Source organism: Rhea pennata, chromosome 2 (assembly GCF_028389875.1).
Source record: "Rhea pennata isolate bPtePen1 chromosome 2, bPtePen1.pri, whole genome shotgun sequence".
In the NCBI taxonomy this organism is placed as follows: domain Eukaryota; kingdom Metazoa; phylum Chordata; class Aves; order Rheiformes; family Rheidae; genus Rhea; species Rhea pennata.
Window position 1 is genome coordinate 305,769 of NC_084664.1, and position 19,232 is coordinate 325,000.

Below are 19,232 nucleotides of genomic sequence, written 5' to 3' on the forward strand. Positions count from 1 at the left end.
ACATAGACCCAAGTGCTGGGAACGAGAAGTGGGGAATGGACAAAGGAATGATGTTCCTGCATCTCTCTTCTGGTCTATCAGCATGACTAAAGGTGCCACTCAGTGTTTCTACAGAGACACGAAACCACTACCTACAGAAAATATATGTACAGGTAATACCGTTTAAAATGCAAAAAAAAAAAAAAAAAAAAAAAAAAAAAAAAAAAGAAAAGAAAAGAAATTGTATTATGTAAAGGTACAAAGGTCCAAAAAAGATCACCAAGACTGGGGTAGGAAGCAAACACTACTGACAAGTTGTAATGTCATGAGCCACTATTTGCATTCACAGCCAGAAGCAGGAAGACAAGTCTGATATAAAATTTAAAGGAAGGAAGATGTGAATGTTCAAAAACCAGCTCTAACCACCTGCACACAGCTCAGGAATGGCAGGCAACATGACAAATCAGCTGAAAAGGCAGCTCAGATAAGCTAGAATTATATTTTATTTTATTATGCAAAATTTATTTCCAGGCTGGTACCTACAACCTCTGAAGCTGTTCACTCATAACGTGTTTAATGCATCCTTGCTTGCTCTGCCCACACAGGCTGCCCAGTACATGGTAACACAATAACCTCGTGTATACAACATCAAGAGAGACTGCAGATCAGCTTGAACTTCTCTACAGGTCTCCAGGATCTTTCCCTGGGACCTCTCCCCACTGGACAGAACAAGCACTGCTCCTATAAGGAACAAAAAGCAAAAACACACCCTGGTCTGGACAGACCCTTAAGAATACCAAGGTTCATTTGTATGAAAATCTCTGTCTGGAGTAAGTCCAGAATAGGATGACTCTATCCCTCATTTGATACCAATGGGTTTGTGCACTTTGCTCTGTGGCACCTCGTGCTGTCCAGCAGCAGAATCATGGTCCAGTCGCCAGCCTGGCGGTCCCTTGCTGCAGAGGCAGCGAGGAGCGGGCAGTGAGGGTTTCTGGAAAAGGGGCAGCACGTGTCCCAGAAAACATGAGCCAAGAGACGCCTGGGTGACGGCAGAAAGGGAATGAGTTTGTTGCCTGTAAAACGGTGCTCTCCTGCCCTTCTCCTTTTGCATCACACACATGATCTGTATGGAGGACAAAGTGTGGCTTTGTGGAAAAGGTCTTCAGCCCATCCCAGAAGAATATCAGATATCTTACTGCCTCAGTCTTCCTTGGCAACACTGGGCAAATTATTTATACTGAGATTTTTCACAGGTGGCTACTAATTATTCCCTCTTCATTTTTCCAGGTGTCCTGTGGAAGACACCCAGAGCCAGATGTTCAGAAATGCAGGATGCTTATAACTACAACTGGAGCCGATGGGCCTGGCTTGTTGCCCTGTGTGCTGAAGCTGCAGGCCCATCTGCCTCCCCTCGCCATTCATCCTCCCTGGCAGGGCTCTGATCCTTTCCTTCTCACATCACAGCATTTTGTTTGCCTTCTTTTCTCTTCTCTGTTCCTCTCCTCCCCACTTTCTCTGAGGCCTTTTTCCTTGTTCAGCCCTCCAATGCACAGCTCCTTTAGTGTTCTAGCAAGTAATAACTGTATCAAGTCCCAGTAATTATCTCTAATTAGGGTTAGTGATTATACTGTTGGATTGGAGAAAATCAATCTCTGGTTTCCCATCAGGGAGGGCAGAGAGAGTCGGGATTGGGAGAGGTGGGGGAAGCAAGCGCTGTCAGCTCCCTCCTGTGCTCTGATTCCTTCAGCAAGCTTCCTCCTGCCCATGCTGTTAACAGCTTCCCAGGACTGAGGGCTAGGAGCTCACTGGGGAAGACAGGTCTGAATAATGGGAACTTGGGGACAGCCTCACTGCCTCTCTGCTGAGGACAGGGGGAGAGCAAGTCACCTCAGGGACAGGCAGCAGAACCAGGGCTGTGATGGCATGGTGGGATGCAGATAGATGCTCTTACAACACTAGTGGCCATCTCCACACAACAAGGCTGCACCATCAGGCCTTTCTGAGAGGGAAACTGAAGCTACTGTGCACGGGAAGCTGGTGCTCTGTGTCTAGAGGAAAGATGAAGTGCAGGTACTGGAGCTGCTAAGGCCAGGGTCCCCTAGCTATGTGGAAGGGTAGTGCAGAACAGAGATCTGTGACAGCACTACATCTCCTCAGGGTAAGTCAAGTGACGGCCGCCCATCTGCAGTGATGCTCTGCAGTCTGTTGGAAGCCTGAGACTGCAGGCACAAGGAGTACCTCATCACACCTACCCTGCATAATCCTGGAGGACAGGATTGTAACTCACACCATGACAATGGCCTAAAGCTCATTTTTGGTGAGCTACGGATCTGACTTGTGCTGAAATATGCCATTCAGTAACTGAAAAGATTGGCCCTGGTGCTGGGTTTCCTGCAACTACTGAGGGGTCAATATCTGAGTGTCTGAGAAATAGGTGAGTAGTATTCTTGGGCTGACAAGGCACGTGGTTGCACAGATAGGCTAGAAACCCATCCCTGTGCAGATGCTGCAAGTTGGGCTGTTGTACATTTTGAAACCGGAAAATAAATTACAAAGCAATGTTGAGGACTCATTCATATACAAACAAAGTGACGTCTGAGGAAGCTATTTCACAGACCCGTGCAGCTGGAGCACTGCAATGTCCTCCTTCTTCCCCAAGATGGGGGTGAGGAATTACCAAAGCAGCACTGGAGTGTCAGGTGTGTCAGGACCATGGTCACAGAGCCCAGGGAGGAAGGGAAAGCATCTCACTGGGCCCTCAGGGACAACAGGTCAAGCATATTTTGGCTGCCAGGACACTTGAGTCCCAGCCCTGCCACCATGAATTCTCACCCAAGAGCAGTAACTGCTACAGCTCCAGGAATCTCCAGCCAAAACACAGATGGTGTATTACCCAGGAGGCGCATGATTCCACCAGGCGATGCAAGGCTCCTGGCATCAGGAAGCCTGCCAGGACCCCACCATGCTGCTGGGTGAAGATGACATGCAGGTAGTCTGCCCTGTTAGGTCACAAAGGAGCATGGCAATCAGATTTCTGAAAAAGAAAGCCTGCAAGGAGAGGGGAAAAACAGATCTGAAGCCAGAAGATGCTGCCCCTCTTCCCATGTTTGCAGAGAACCCAGGGCACTTGGCAGGAGGTGAAACCTCATTTTCATAGTTTCATGAGCCCAGTGATGGCTTCTAGGTCAGCCTCAGGAGGCAGCTCTGCTCCCACGCAGGACTCTTGACTCACTGGCTTCTAGAGGAATCATGCAAAGGGAGCATGAGGTCCTTCCAGAAACCCAGTGATTGTTGAAGCTACTTAATGCTTTGTAGATATCCAAGTCATCTACTCTGAGAATGGTAGCATCCTTGCAAACATCTGCAGAGCTTCTAGTAAGGCTGGAGAATGATAGAACAGTAATATTTTTTCCATATGACTGAATAGGTTACCAGTGCTTTCACAAAACAGCTCAAGTGCAGCTGAAATGGTGTGCAGATGTAGTGAAGACATGTCACATTGTGGTTGCAGTGACAGGCTCTAGAGGAACATGGACTAGCCCACAAGGAGCTGCAACAAACAGTGTAAACTAAGGGTTTTCATAAGAGATTTCCTCTGAGATGCCCCTCATCACTCTGCCACAGACAGATACACTCACACTGCTCCTCTCTTGGCTGGTGCAAACACTATCCAATTGGTTCAACTCAGTAACAACTCTGCATATTCATGCAGGGACCAAGATAACTCAGTAGAGCAGCTCAGTGTGTGTATCAAAGGCAAGTGTGCCCTTCCTCCTCCTAACCAACAGACCAGCAGTCTCAGCTGCTATGCCACAGCATGCCCCAATTCAGACCTGCAGTACTGGTGCACACCTTTGCCATTCCAGATAAACCTCAAAGAACTTAGCATATCTGATTTCATCATTAGTAGAAAACATTTTCATTCACTCACAAGAGCAGACACATTTTGGAAAAATTGTTCAGCTGCCTACCTACAAGCTAGAATGAGTCAGTTGACTGTCTAAAGGTAGACAACTATAGAATCATAGAATCAGTAAGGTTGGAAGGGACCTCTGAAGGCCATCTAGTCCAACCTTCCCATTCAGCAGGGTCACCTATAAAACCTACAGATGCAATATGCTGCAGAACCATAAATATCACTGCCACCATGACGTGACACATCTTTACGACACGCTGCAATAGTAGCCTTGCTCAGGAACTTAAGAAGCATGCACTGTATTTCATCACTGGGATCCACAGGTGAGATATCAGAGCATGTCACAGTGCCCGTGCTGCAATGCCCCTCTGGGAAACAAGAATGCTCTGCATAATCATTCCTGTTTTACATATGGAAAAACCAGACACAGAGAGAAGTAATTTGCCAGTCCTCCAGGGAGTCCCTAATAGAACTGAAGAGCGAACCCGAGTCTCCCAATTGCAAGGACTCTGCATGACCCTGATGCCTGGCAGCCAGCAAGGTGGAGGCAGATCCACCAGCCTTTGCAGACATGGCTGGCAAGAACCTAGTCCTGTGTCTAGTGTCTCTCTATTAGCATGTCTGCAGAGATTGTATGTCACATATCAAAAGCTGAGGATGTGCAAAGTTCACGGATAGTAAAACACACAGGAAGTTATCACCTCTATGATGTACAGACACTATAGGTAACAATGAATCCCTTGAGAAGGAAGAGGAAAGTCATCCTGAAATACTCCATTTTCCTGCTCTGATGTTGTGCATGAACAGTCAACAGTGACCAAACCACAGCCCAAGTAAACTCCTCCAATCTGTTAACCCTGCACATCAGCCAGCAAAGCACCCTGCTACAGAAATCATTGGGAGATACCCTGCATTCATAAGGTGCCAAAATGAGTAGTTTGTGGAGGACAGGAAACAAAGGCTTCTGATCAGGTGGGCAGTGCTGATCCTCCTCCGCCTCAGCACGCAGCCCCTGAGCAGTGGCCTGGTGGCCCCACCTCTGAGGGGTGTCTGCATCAGCATTGAGTTCGGTCCAGGACAGCGCTTTCAGTTCACATTTCTGAGCAGTCTCTAAGCACTCGAAATGGATTCCTTTCAGATGAAACTAAATGCGAATACGTACTCTGTCGCTGCATCTAGCATGCTCCAAGCACTGCAGGGCACTTGATCCATGAGACCAGACTGGTCTAGACTGCAGTATTCTACCCATGCCCACAGCAATGGCCACAGTGCAGCTAGAAGGTCTTTACCCACTGCCGGACTCTGCAAATCCCACCTGAGCTCAACAGTGTTACTAACGGAGACAGCGCTTTGCACAGTATGGTGGTGCTGACCAGCAGGTCTATGCAAATGTCACCTCAACCAGGCACAAATATAGTCCTGGCATAGGCCAGTGCTTGCAAAGCACCTGCCCACATGGAGAACAGGGCTGGGCTGAACTGGCAGATTGGGGCCAGCAGGCACTTGAGGAAGATTGTGTAGAGAAGTGGTCCATTATCTGTAGGTCCTCTAAAAAATTTCTTGCAGGTATAAGATGCAGAAAAGAACAATGCAGAAGGCAGCAGGGAAAGTGTGGACAGTCCAAGATTAAGGAGCTGAATATTCCCTTAGGGCAGATGGGACCTACTCCACACACTGTCATAAAACTCCCAGTAATACTGTACAAGTCAAACTCATCAAAACTAGCCACTAATAATGTGTTCCTTCTGTTCTGAGTGTCCAGCTAGAGACCCTGTGCTCAGTGCTCACAGCTATGCTTCAAAGGACTATAAAAATGCTAAGTTCTTGAAAAAAAAATTCTTAGGCTCTACACTGGGGATACACAGCTAGCAGATGCTTTTGACAATTCTGGCTTTACCTTCTCTTTGTCTCAGTTTCCCTTCTGTAGAAAGAAATAAGAAAATCCAATAGAACAGAATGAAAGTTAACTGGCTTGGAAATGTGAAATATAACCTAATTCTAGCATATGCTTAGCAAATATAACTTCAAGCTGATCCTGTGTATCTCAGTCGTTAGAACTTCTATTAGCCCAAAAAACTGGGCACTGAAGTTTGCTGGAGCTGCCCTACCTGGTGCGATCCCTTTGAGTTCCCGATGCACTCCTCTGCTCCCTCTCCAAAGTCCAGACTTAATTTTTCACTTCTATTCAGTGCAATGCATTGAATGTAATGGCTTCAGCTTCATATTTTGGATTCATTCTCCTACTTCAAGCAGCCTTCTTAAGATGTTATAGTATAAATTTTAAAATAAACTTATAATATTATAAACATGAATTTACAGTATTTTATATGTAATTTATAATGACAAGTATTATTTACAGATAAAATCTGCTAAGTCTCCAGGGTCTGCTGCATCCTCAGACTGCAAAGAGCCCCTTAATGTATTATTGGGAAGGACAAAGGTTACACACAGACAAAATCCAAAGACCCTCATGCACTGGCTTTCAGCTTTTGGCATTCTTGTGTTTAAGTTCCTGACTCTTGGCTGAAATGCAATGACTAACCTTGAGCTCTTACAGTCCATCTCAACAGAAGGTAAAGCAGGTTAGCTTAAAACACTACAGTGATGGTTTAACAGAAGGTTTCCACTACATGAACCATCTCAAAGCAATACACCTCCACCTAGCTCCACAGAAAGCATCGGAGCCTGCCCAGCATCACCTGCCAGGGCCTGGTCGCGGGCTGAGCAGGCCTAGCCTGGGGGAGGTATGGCAGCACGGGGTACCACATGCCTCGCAGGGATGCGCAGCTTGTAGCAGGTGAGAGAGGAAGGCAGGCTGGAAGTGGGTCTCTTGGCTTGGCATACACGCACCTGGCAGCCTCAGCAGCTGCTGCTGCCACGGTCAGTGAAGGTGTTTGCCACAACTGCCGCTGTGGCACGCAAGCAAACCACGCTTGGAAACCTCTGCGTAAACCAAACCGTCCGGCTCTGTGCTAAAACAGACCAGGCATGATCTGGCAGCTGGTTCCAGCAACTCTGCCAATGGCAGTTACGAAACACTGCGCAGCCCCAGCTTTTTAACTGATTCAACTCAATGTGCCAGGGAATGCCTGTCTACATCCTTAGTCTGGGTTAAGTGTCAAGGACCACTGAAATATTAAGCAGAAGCTGTCTGTATTCATATGCACAAAGCCCCTGTGGTGGCATGTCTGGAGGGAGGAAAAAAGTGTATCCACCTCTGATACTGAAACAGCTGCATAGAGAATCACATCCACTCTGGTCCTCAGAACGAGCAGATCCACCAGCTGATGCGACAAGACTGGAAAGAGAAGGCTGCTCTGCATTTCCTTCTGCAAATTATTTTACAGGAACCAAGAGAAAGAGAGTAGAGTTACAGAACTCCTGCCTCAGAGCAGGTAACACTGAAACAATGAGAGATAGCCTCAACCTTTACAAACCGGTCTGTGAACTTTTTCACTGGCCCCATAAAACACATTCCTATGCACCATGCAGGGAGCAGACCTGCAGGGAGTAGACTAGTCATACGGACATGGGCAAATCATGGGGGCAGCAAGCTCTTTCTGAAGGCACCTCACTTTGATCAGCCAATACTCCTTGCAAAGCACGTGACCATGTGTGCATCCGGGGGATATTCTCTGCGTTCCCTGAAACTGCCCGCTGCAGGGTGGCGTGTGCTTGCTCCTGTATCCACAGGCCATTTGCAGCATGGACAAGGCAATCTTGCTCCTGAAGTGAGAGCTGAGATTTTCCTCCACAATACTCAAATGCCAATCCTTTTATAGAAGAGTAAGCATCATGCTCTGACCTGGAAGAATAAAGTGTACAGCTGCAATGAGAAGAAATGTACAAGATAATTCTACCAGTCTTCTGTCTGCCATGACCTGCGCCACCCTGCTCTCTGCTGCCTCTTCTTCCCTCAATGTCATTGTCCCCCATGGCGAGCAGCGGTATGCCAGGGAAACAGGTTTTCCCTTTTCTTTGTTAATTCTTCCCTCATTACATTTGAAATTCCACAATCAGTGTGCACTGTAATTGTCGAATTTGATGCTAATGATTAATGAATTAAACATGGATCCATCAATTAGTCCTCGGAGAATAATTCTGCATAAAGCAGCGGATAATGTAATTACAGTAACAAAGATAATGAGATGTTAACATCGACGGAGCCCGACGTGACATGATCACAGCAGGCTCAGCAACCCCGGCCTGGGGGAGCCAATCCCTCACTCTGCAAGGCAGAGCATCAGGGGGCAGTGCACACGCGCCCAGGCAGGCACTGAGCGGGGAGGGCTCTGCTGCCGCTTCCCAGCACCAGAGGCCAGGCAGCCGGCCAGGCGAGGCGGCTCTCCTCCCGCCTGCCTGGTGCAAGCATGCTCCCAGACTCTGCTCGAGGAGTGACAGTGAAGCATGCCGCTGGGCATTAGCAGAAACCCAGCAACAGTCTTGCAGCTGCTTGGAAACCTAGCACCTTCTCCAAACGCAGGGTTTCTTTGCTGAACAGCTAAGACCAACACATGCTCCCCATCACCCAGTTTGGCACAACAGCCAAGTGCGTGGGCAAGCTACCTCAGCCCAGTTCACCAAGGCCTACCCTGCGCAGGCTTGGGGAGCCCGGCAGATGGGTCCGGCCAGCCAAGCTGTGGATCAGATTGGATCAGATCAATGGAAGCAGCCATACCTCAGCCAGGGGCACTCGGATCCGCACCACCACAGCAAAGAGGGGCAGTCAGCCTCTGAATGGCAGCCCTATGCAGTGGCTGCACCACAGGCAAGCTCCAGTAAATGCTTTCCTGTTCGGCTACAGAAGAAATCCTGTGAGAGGAGGAGGGCTCACAGGCTCCAAGATCATCGTCAGATCATGTGGACTGTTCCTCAGTGGGAACAGGACCAAGCTACATCAGTTCCTTTCTTTTCTTCTCCCACATAAAAGACTACAGTGCTCAAGCACAGCCCTGCATTGAGATACAGCTCCTCAGCTCATCTCAACCTCTGCTTGCTCTTCCCTGAGACACTGGTGTGATCTTCGTTCTCCCACCTTGCATGGCAGCAGAGTCCACAGGAATTCCTCAGGGAACCAGAGCACCCCACCCTTGGACACTGCAGACCACGACCAGGCAGAGCTTTCTCCTTTAACCTCTTCCCTTAACACCATGCTCTGGTGCTTCCACATTCTCTTGACTCTTGTCTCATCTCCAAGCCACATAGCCTGGCTACCTGTGCAGCGCAGGCCAGAAGATCTCACTTGGGATTGCTGTATTAACTCAGCATTTCTGGCTGAGGTAGAGCATCTGCACTGCTTTTGCCTGCTAAATCAAACAGCTTTCTACTGTTCAATATTGTGCCTCCATGCAGCTGTTCACAATCGGAGCAGTCTCAGCTCATCCTTCCTTATGCTTGAACTTCTCATCTGGAGGCAAGTTTTCCAGTGTCTAGCAGCTTGGCCTCCCTTTACACCACTCAGCTGAAAGCATTGTCAAGGAAAACGCTCGTGTGCCCATTTTAAGTGTGCATGTAAGCATGTGCACAGACATCGCACATATCACATTTTCAAGAAAAATTATTTGTGTTTTTCCCCCTGTGCTGACCACTTTGGAGTAGGTCCCTACAAACCACTGCAAAGCAACACTTCAGAGCTGCAGCTGTGCTGAGACCAGTCTCTCATGCTGATTCACATTGTCTCCATATTTTTCTTGCGCTACCATCTGTCCTTCTCCACTAAAAAATCCATTTTCATCCAGTCTGCACTTTGAATAAGAGCTGTCCCCATTCTTCAAGCCAGAAACGCACACTGAATGAGACACAGGTGGACTGAAGAAGCAGAAAGGGTGAGCTTGCTGAACCACAGCAAAGATACATTTGGGGATCCTTGAAGAAGAGTGGAAGAAAAGCAGTATTCCAGTGGGAAGAAATCTGAGGGGATCTGAATGAGACACCCTGAAACAGCACTGCCACTTGTGCAGTGAACACACACTGTCAGGCTCCATACTCACAGCCAACTTCTACTTATAAAACTTCCAGCAGTGAGATCTGCACAACCCATTCCTGCCCTCTTCAATCCCAACACCACTTGGATTTGTCCGGCACAGGAGACACCACAAGGTGCTGCTTGTAATCTGTTCTGAGAGGTACCTGCACCAGCTCACAAAGCCGTGTGCCCAGAGCTCCCCAGGGTGCTGCCAGGTGCTGCAGCCAACGCGAGTGCTCCAAAGTCTGGCCCAGTATGCTCTAATCCAGTAACCCAGAATAAAGAAGGTGTTTCTATCATTGGGCCAAGACTAGCACTACTTCACCAGAAAGAGGGTAACAAGACTGGGCAGTAACTTCCAAGGCCTCTTTCTCAACTGTCTCCAAAGACTAGCATCTACTTGTGCTCTTCCTTTGAGACTCCCTTCCTGGGAGTAGGAAGGACCAAGCAGGGGAGGAGAACATAGGCAGAATACAGGAGGACAGGAATAACGGTGCAACATCCACTGGCTGACAGCCTTGTTCCTAAATCCTGACATGTCCAACCATCCAGGGAACAGCCAAGCATCTCACTAGCAAGTGGTGCCTCCCATCCTCTTATAAAGCAGGCCCATTCAAAGAACAAGTGTTCATCTCCTACTCCATCCTTTATTAGATCAAGTGGTTCAACTCTGCCAATGGGACAGGCCAAGCCCATACGGATCAAAGCACAGGAGGTCTGTTCTTTATAAAAATATTTGTCTTTTATCTTTATTAAAAATGAATTAAAGAAAAAAATGTTCTTTTAATATAAAGTTAAGATACCAGAAGTTGGAAAATGACAAATTAGAGTTTGTCAGGACAATTTTAGCTAGAGCCTTGTGCATATGGATTATAAAGTATTTTAATGAAATGATTTGTTCCATAGGACACCTGCTTCATTCAGCACCTACAATGCAAAGCACCATGCAGATAAATGAAGTCTGCAACGTGAAGCAGACTCTTGGCTGAGGAGAGCCTCTTCCCTGGGATGTGGCACGAGAAGGGAATGGACTCATGTGCTTTGCTAGTTTCATACATTGACCAGATGACCCAGAAATGCAGAGACATGGATTGGGCTCACTTCTCATTCTTAGAGGAAGACATGTTTTTGGTTACAGGTGCTTCCGATTCTGTTTCCCATTGAAGTTTGTGCCCTTCTGTTCCAGCTCACATCCCTTCCCCTTCACATCTCCCAGGACGGTTCACATTTCCTTCCATCAATATTGAGGATAGGATCTTAGATGGGAGGCATGTGGCATATTCAAGCCTTTGCACCACCAGCTTCACCCATTAAAAACCCTTATGCAAGAGAGCAGGAGCAACTGTTCATTTTGCAGGACCACAAGCGTAACTCCTTTTACATCTGCTGGGGCTCCTTGACCATGGCTCTGCAGTGGCTCCCTTTCCTCCCCAGTTCCTAAGGTATAGCTGCTTTCTCAAAATTTGCCCCTTTCTCTAGCTGCCTTTCCTTTCACTTCCTGATAAAGTGCAGATGGCAAAAAATATGGAGGTTCATTCATAGCTGGGACAAAAAGAAGTGGTCAAAAAGTTCTGTTACAAATCAAATTGAGGCCATCTGAGCCTCTTTCTTGCAGAACAGGTGCCAATTGGTATCTAGTAGAGATGATTCTTCCCCCAAAATGATATGAGCAGTACCCGTATTTACACAGATCCTTTAGGCCCTGTCAGGAACCAGTTGCCTGGTTCAGGGCTCCTTTCTCATGTCTCAGGGTGCAGGTTTCCCAAGGGTGCCAGCACTCCTTGCTTGTTTGCACTAGTTATCTCCACACAGACAATCATAGAATCAGTAAGGTTGGAAGGGACTGCTGGAGATCATCTAGTCCAACCTCCCTGCTCAGCAGGGTCACCTACAGCATGGTAGACAGGGTTGCGTCCAGGCAGGCCTTGAAGATCACCAGAGAAAGAGACTCCACAACCTCTCTGGGCAGCCTGCTCCAGTGCTCCGTCACTCTCACACGGAAGAAATTCCCCCTCATGGTCAGGTGGAACTTCCTGTGGTTCAGTTTCTGCCCATTGCCTCTTGTCCTGTCACACGGGACAACTGAAGAGAGTTTGTCCCCGTCCCCTTGACACCCTCCCTTCAGGTACTTATACACATTGATAAGATCCTCCCTCAGTCTTCTCTTCTGCAGGCTAAACAGGCCCAGCTCTCACAGCCGTTCCTCATAGGGCAGGTGCTCCAGCCCTCTGATCATCTTTGTAGCCCTATGCTGGACTCTCTCCAGTAGCTCCAATGTATCCTAAATTTTTCACTCCAATTAATCTTTCCTCAAGAAAGAAGACTTAATTGTAAAATAAAGACAAGATTCATCAAGCAATGCTTAAACATCCATTTTTTCACTGCAAGTTCAGAAAAAAAAATTGTTACAGGTGAAAATATAAAATACTGTCTCAGTATTCACCAGCAAAGCTACTGGCTGAACAATCTAGCTGCAAAAGCTGAGGTCCAGCACTCACACAACTGCCCGACCCCACCAGAGAGTGCTAACAAATCCAAATCTGAAAGACACCATGAAAGCTGGAGACCAGCCTCACTTCCCCTGTGATGCATTTCTCGGTGTAGCTCTAAACTGTCAGTGGTATCTCTCTCCTTTTGCCAAGCTCTGCCTATGCACTATTTCATGTCAATGCAATACTGATAGTTTATCCAAGGAAGTGGTGCCTTTGCCAGTCAAAGCACTTCGTGGACTACTGTTGCATTAAAAATAACATTTTAAAATTATGAATCATAAAAAGCACTTTGGTTATATCCTTCTTAGCCTTTATGGGTATCAGTCACAACATGACATCTAAGTGCCAAAATGTTTTGTTTGGGTGCTCTCAGGAAACCACGTTTTGCCTCTTCCTGCATGCCTCCCAGCTTGCAGGGACTTCAGCGTTACATGGCCTTATCCCTCTGCCTGTATCCAAGGTAAGACCACTCAGCTGCCTGGAGGAGGGGAGATGATGTGTAGGACATCTGGCCCAATGAAAACTTGTGATCATGACTCCTGGAAGCTGCAGCACGTGCAATACCCTCCCACCCCAGCCAGCAGAGGGTCTGCTGTAACGGACATGATTTTGTCACTGCCTCTGACCATGTCTGTGCCATTAAAGGGACTGTGTATAAGGTGGCACATATGAAACAGTTGGGTCCTTGATTAAAAACCTCTCTGCCTGGGTACTGAAGGGGACGACAGCATGCATGGGGCCGACCCCACTGGCTTACCCAGAGCACAGCCAGGCTCCTGTCTGTGCTGCACTTCCCAGGATGCAGCCATGGTGCCTTGCTGTTCCCATTAGGCAGTCTGGTGCTGCTCTGCCATGGGAAGATCAGCCTGCAGCAGCAGTCATCCAAGTGGGTCCCTCTAGGACACATGCAAAATGCTGGGCAGCAGTCTTGGTCCTGAGACCAGCAGCATAGCATAGCTTTTGCCCGCATGCTTTAACTCTCTCTTCTCCCCCAAACTGTGCCCAACATACGCTCTGAGTACAGTCCTGACCCATGCTGTTCCCAAGGTACTGTCCAGGAAACCATTTGCCATGGCTAAAATCATGCCGGGAGATGCCACAGTTACATAGTCAGTATGGTTGCAGTTGGTGCTCCAGCAATTCCCTGCCCTGTGTTAACTTCTAAGCCTTTAACATCCTCCTTGAGGGAGCTTTAATAGGGGTATCTTCACAGAGCTGTGTCTGGCACAATCAGGAGACCGTTCATGAACCACAATTTCAGAGGACCGGGTGCTTCAAGGTTAGTCTGCAAATAAAACCTACAGGACATGAAGGCAAGAGAAATGTGCCAAGGAAACATCTGGACATACGTGAGATGCTTCTGGAAAACATATTCAAAATGTTCTCAAACAAACTCCCTTTGGTTGATACTTCACAGACTTGCTCCTGGTCTTCCAGGACGCAGCTGGGAGGTGTGTGGGCAAAACACACAAACAGCAAATGTGATGTTGAGACAAAATTCAGGAACATGCCTTCCCAATCCACTGCGGGTCCAAGTGTGGGGCTTTGCTTCTTCAGCTGGTTTTCTTTGTTAAACATAACTCTGCATAAAGCACTGTTTGCAAGTAATGCAAAAGGCAAGGAGCAAGAGCTGGCTGAGGTCTCACAAGTCAGTAACCAGCACTTTAGGAATTTCCTGACTTTGAAAGGCTTAATTGCTCTGCCTTAATGTTGTGCCAGCGCTGGTTACTTGCATTTGGTTAGATCGAAATCTGTTAACAGATCCTATGCTCTCTACACAACCTGCTTTTTCACCCCTGGCTAGTCTCCTTAACAGTAAAATTTCAAACAAATAAAAAATTAGGAGGACATTACAGTTGGAAAGTGAAGAAATAAAAAGGTTAGAAAAGTGGAGGCCATTCTGCCAGGATCTCTTGACAGCCCCAGGAGCAGATTAAGTGTTTCAGAGCTTTCAGCAACAAACTTCCAAAACTTTGATCAATCCCAATATATTTTCAAGGGACAGCAAAAACCACATTTCTAACTCAGGACAGAATTCCTGCTTCTAGCCCGTCTTTCCACCAAATCTCTGAAGATCTACAGCTTTTGGAGACAAATTTCTAATACTGGCAAACCAAATAGCACTTCACATTCATTTATATGTTCCACAGAAAATATGCCTTAGATAGAAACAAATCAGAAATTTTTAGTATAAATGGCTGCAAAGTCTATCAAAATTCTGTGTATTTTAAAACAAGGTTTACAAAGGGAAACGTATGAAACCTGAACTGGAAACAATTCTGGTAACAGTGAAGTTGCCTTCTTCAATGGTTTAAATATCAGCATACAATCATCCACAGAGCTCAGGGTCCCACAGTTTTCCCAAACACAAGCCCCTTCCCCATTCTTACTCTATTTATGCCCAACCTGCACATAAGTGTTTGTCCCACAATCATTTCTGTCAGTTTGCCCTTCCTTGATGTGACGGGCAAAGCTATTGCCACTTACACCAAACCAGCTCAGTAAAGCAGGCTGAATGCCAGAGCTTTTGCATCCCACTGGATTTGGAAAATGCCTGTATTTACTTCAGAAGTTATTTTGAATCATCACCAGCATTTTGTATGTGTACTTTACAGAGCCACTGGGAGGAATTAAATGTTTTATCTTCTTTTCTCCTCCTCCCCTTCACCTATTTCTTTTCTCACTCCTGGGTGAGGACTGTGTAGCCAGTGGACACGAACAGATTTAGGAGCTTTAGCAGAGTATCAGAGGAGATAATAGATCACCTGTGCTGAATCCCAAACATAGGTCATTTGGCTTACACCAGATAATCCTGGTGTAAGACGTTGATTAATTCAGGTCTTTAAAGAACACGTCTTCTGAGGACTCACCTGTGCACAGGCAGAGAACTGGAAATCCCGAGGTGTTCCTCTCTTCAACTGCCCAAAGCATGTATTAGATGACAGATGCCTAGTAATGGTCCCATCCCTAGCCCCAAAGGTAGAAAAACTGCAAGTCTCTGCCAATTTGACCCTAAATCCAGTAGTCTGCATTATTTGAAGATACAAGCAAGTGACTGTAAGCAGGATTCTTATTACGTCAGAGCACCCACCATAGCAACTGCATCACCAGCTGCAATCAGTCTTGGAGGCACAACAATAATTGAAAAAAAAATCCTCAGAAACCGTTTTACCGATTTTGCATCAGGAAAAAATCCTTCCTGAACACTGCAGACAACCACTCAAAGCAAAGACAAATGAAATCTGCTGTCTTAACACTGAGTCCTGGTCTGATACACATGTTCTTGGCACTATAGTAGTACTGTTCTGCTCCGGGACCCAGAAGAAAAGGCAGTGAAGAGGGAATCTCAAATTCACAGATTTCTACAGGACAAAAGACCATGTTTTGATCTTTTGTGTAGTCTACCCATCCAGTCTGATCCCCTGCATGCATGCACAGATGCAACAACATGCACATGGGCTGGATTACAGCATATCTTGTAGGAAGATAACCTCATTTTAAAGGCTTCAAGCAGTGATAAGTCCATCGGCTTTCCAGATAAACTATTCCAACATTTAATTACCTTCCCTGGTAGGAAGCTACATCTCATTTCAAGTTTAAATTGTTCCAACTTCAGTTTCCATGCACTAGATCTCCTCACACTTTGTCCACTAGACTGAAAGGCCTCAGCACAGATCTCTTTTCTAGGTACTGGTTTTACAAACAGCAGAAATCAGTGATCAAGTCACATCTCATTCTCTCCTTGTGAACCAAACAGGATAGAGATGACTGTTGAAAGCACGATGCAGCATTATGTGGACATCTGGTTTGACATTACCATAAGCTTTTCTGCAGCCTCTCTTTGAATTCTTCCCACAGCTCTAATAACCTTCTTTAAGTACAAGCATCAACCAAAGCATCCTAGAAATATATACCTGAGAAGTGCTGTGCACAGAGGCAAGAATTATTACCCAGCTCAGACCTGACCTATCCTTTTCATATAGCCACCTCTCAGCATTGAGAGCTCATGAAGTTATGTAACTCTTAAATCCTGTCCCCATAACAGCTTTCAAAGTTCGTCTCTTATCCTGCAGGTATTCCTTGATTATCAGTTCACAGAATTACTGCCTTGCATTTGAGCATATTAAAATCACAGAATCACAGAATCCGTAAGGTTGGAAGGGACCTCTGGAGATCATCTATACCAACCTCCCCGCTCAAGCAGAGTCACCTAGAGCATGTTAGACAGGGTTGGCTAAAACGTATGCATGCTGAATGTGTACGGTGGTGGTGAAGAAATGAGAGTGTGCAGGGGATATCAGCTGCAGAAAACAGGTACAGCACTTTTGAGATGCACTGCCTTGATCAAAAAATACAGTAATTTCAATCATTTGCTAGCAGTTTATCTGTTCTGCAGACTAATTCTGACTCTACAGAAAGAGCAAGTCGGGTTCAGAAGGGTTTATTACTTCACACTCAGCTCCAAGTGAACACAGCAAAGTCAGCATGAAGCCGTTCCCACCAGCCTCTATACTGCTGAGGACCTCAGCCAGTTCCCCACATTCATTCCAGCTGCACTTGAGCTAATGAGACTTCAGCTCCAGAAACCTGGGAAGCACAGTGCAGACAACCAGATGACTGCAGGATGCAACCTGAGTGCACAGCAGGACTGGACAGAAAATAGGATATGCTTGTCACCCAAGTTCACCCCAGGTGGCACATTGTGCAGTACCAGATTATCAAGAATTTCCATTATCAGGGGCATGCAAGAACTCTCTTGTTACCCTGAAGAGCGGAGAGGTGACTACATCCCGCTATATTAGACTGTTGCCAGCAGTTGACTGGGAAGAAGAATGCATGTGGAAATTGTCCATCCTTGCTAAGGGTAGCAGTCCCAGGACAAATTGAAGAAAGTAACTTGTGGCCATTGGTAACTCGGGCAGGAAAGCTCTTGGTAACTTGGGCAGGTAAAGTCTAAGTCCAGTAATTCCCCTGGGCAGGGAGATACTTTCTGTGGTAGGAGCAGCAAGCAGTGTGGCATGAACCTCCTGGGAAGCCAGGGAGCCTTCCAACCTGACTTCTCCTCTCTTGGTGACAAGAGTGCTTTCTGAATGTGCACACAGAAAAAATAATTAATAATTATGAAACTAGCTCCTCTCAAAACTGTCACTTCAGGAAAAAGGAAAGGAAAAAACAGGCCATAAATACAGACAGGGATGGACCAGAACTTTCCAGGGACTGAGAAACATCCATGGCCTGAGATTTCCCTTGCTTTAGGGAGCAATAATTTCATCTACGACCAGAGCCTAACCAGACTTGACGGTTTCCTCTCAGGGAGTTCATGCCAGTAGTTACAGTCCTTCTACCTTTTCTTCTGTGCTGGAAACTGGCCAGCATAATCCCAACAGGCAGCTCACCTGAAGACTTGCACAGAAACAGCAACATCCGCTCAAGGCACTCATAGAGAGTCATTAAAAAAACGGAACTTCAGAACAGCTTTTACTTCTGTTTCAGCTAAGGAAGGCACCGCTAATGCCCAGGAGGGAGGGAAGACAGCCATTTCTGTGACCCCAGACCCCTTCTTACCTGTGCTTCCCGTGAGCTGAGTGCTGCTCCTCTCCTTTGCCAGTCCATTGGCTTTGGGGCTGGCACTGGGTGCTGCTGCCGTTGTTGCCCTGGGTAGCCGTTTGCCTGGCACTTTCACCGTTGTTCTCAGCAGATCAATTTCCTTCCCGTGGACGTTCTGCATGTAATCCTACAGCAGAGAGGCAGAGCAATTCAAGCTCAGCCCATCTCTGGCCCATTTCATTCAACTCCCCTCTCATTCCCTTATTCAAAACCATTGGATCCATTCATCAAAATAGCAACTTGTTAGCAGAGAGGAGCAAGGTGGTCAGCCAGCAACTTGGAGGTAATCTGGGAGCTCACATGCTTGTTTCTGCACTGTTCTGAGGTACCAAGCCAGGTGGGCTAGAAGTAAATGACTCTATGACTCTTTCCAGTGCCTGCAGCCAGTCATCTTCTGCCCACACAGATGCAATTCCTTGACTCCAATTTGCCTTTTTGTGACACTAGTTGATGAGTTATAACTGGCTCCAGAGAAGTGCCTGGTCTCACTTCCACTGCTCAGACCTAGTTGGTTAATAATAATAATAGTAATAATAATAATAATAATAATAATAGTGTCAGGATGTTGCCATGGGCACTCAGATGTCAGGACAAGCCCATTTGTGAAAATCTGGCTAGGAGATCAGAGGTTAGATGGAGCAAAAAAGCATGCAGATGGCAGGCTGTTCTTCTTTCATGTCATCTGTTGTCTTTGTCATCATAGCACTTAGCTATAATGGCTTATATTATCTTGTAAGTAATATAATAGTTGGAAATTCCCTCTCAGTTCACAGTTAGCATAACTCAGCCCCAAACAACTCAGGATAATTCCCTTGTGTATTCACCTGTACAGCTTTAAACTCTTCCAAACTCTGTTTCTACTTTCCTTCTGGCAAGTTATTGTAGCAACCAGAAAACTCCATGCCCAGACTGTTAATACATTCTGCCCTGCTTCCAAATCTTGTCTCATCTTTCAGTCTAAATGAGGCCACACACCTTTAGTCCCTGTTTCATTTCTTCCATCCTTACCCCTGCTCCACAGGGCACTGAAGCTCTCCCCTAGGCCTCTCCAATGTGGCAACATCTTTCTTGGACTTGTATTACCCAGAGGGGAAAGACCAGAGTGGTGTGATTTCCCCCTAGAGATGCACAGAGGGAAACTGCCCTCCCCTGCTCGGGGGCACAAACCCCAAGGGCATGGGGACAGAAAGCTGAGTCCTGGAGAGTTTGGAAGGAATTCCCCTGCCATGTGACAGGGGCATATCCTTTCCTGGCCCTGGGACTGGGGCCTCCC

At 46.8% G+C, this 19,232-nt stretch overlaps 1 protein-coding gene across 1 annotated transcript in view; it reads right to left on the bottom strand.

Moving 5' to 3' along the window:
• AGAP3 (ArfGAP with GTPase domain, ankyrin repeat and PH domain 3) overlaps positions 1-19,232 on the bottom strand; it is a 164,554-nt gene that overhangs the window by 34,229 nt on the left and 111,093 nt on the right. Inside the window, exon 11 of the mRNA XM_062568600.1 lies at positions 17,918-18,086. Coding sequence (XP_062424584.1) covers positions 17,918-18,086 — 169 coding nt within the window. The remainder of the gene's footprint in view (positions 1-17,917; positions 18,087-19,232) is intronic.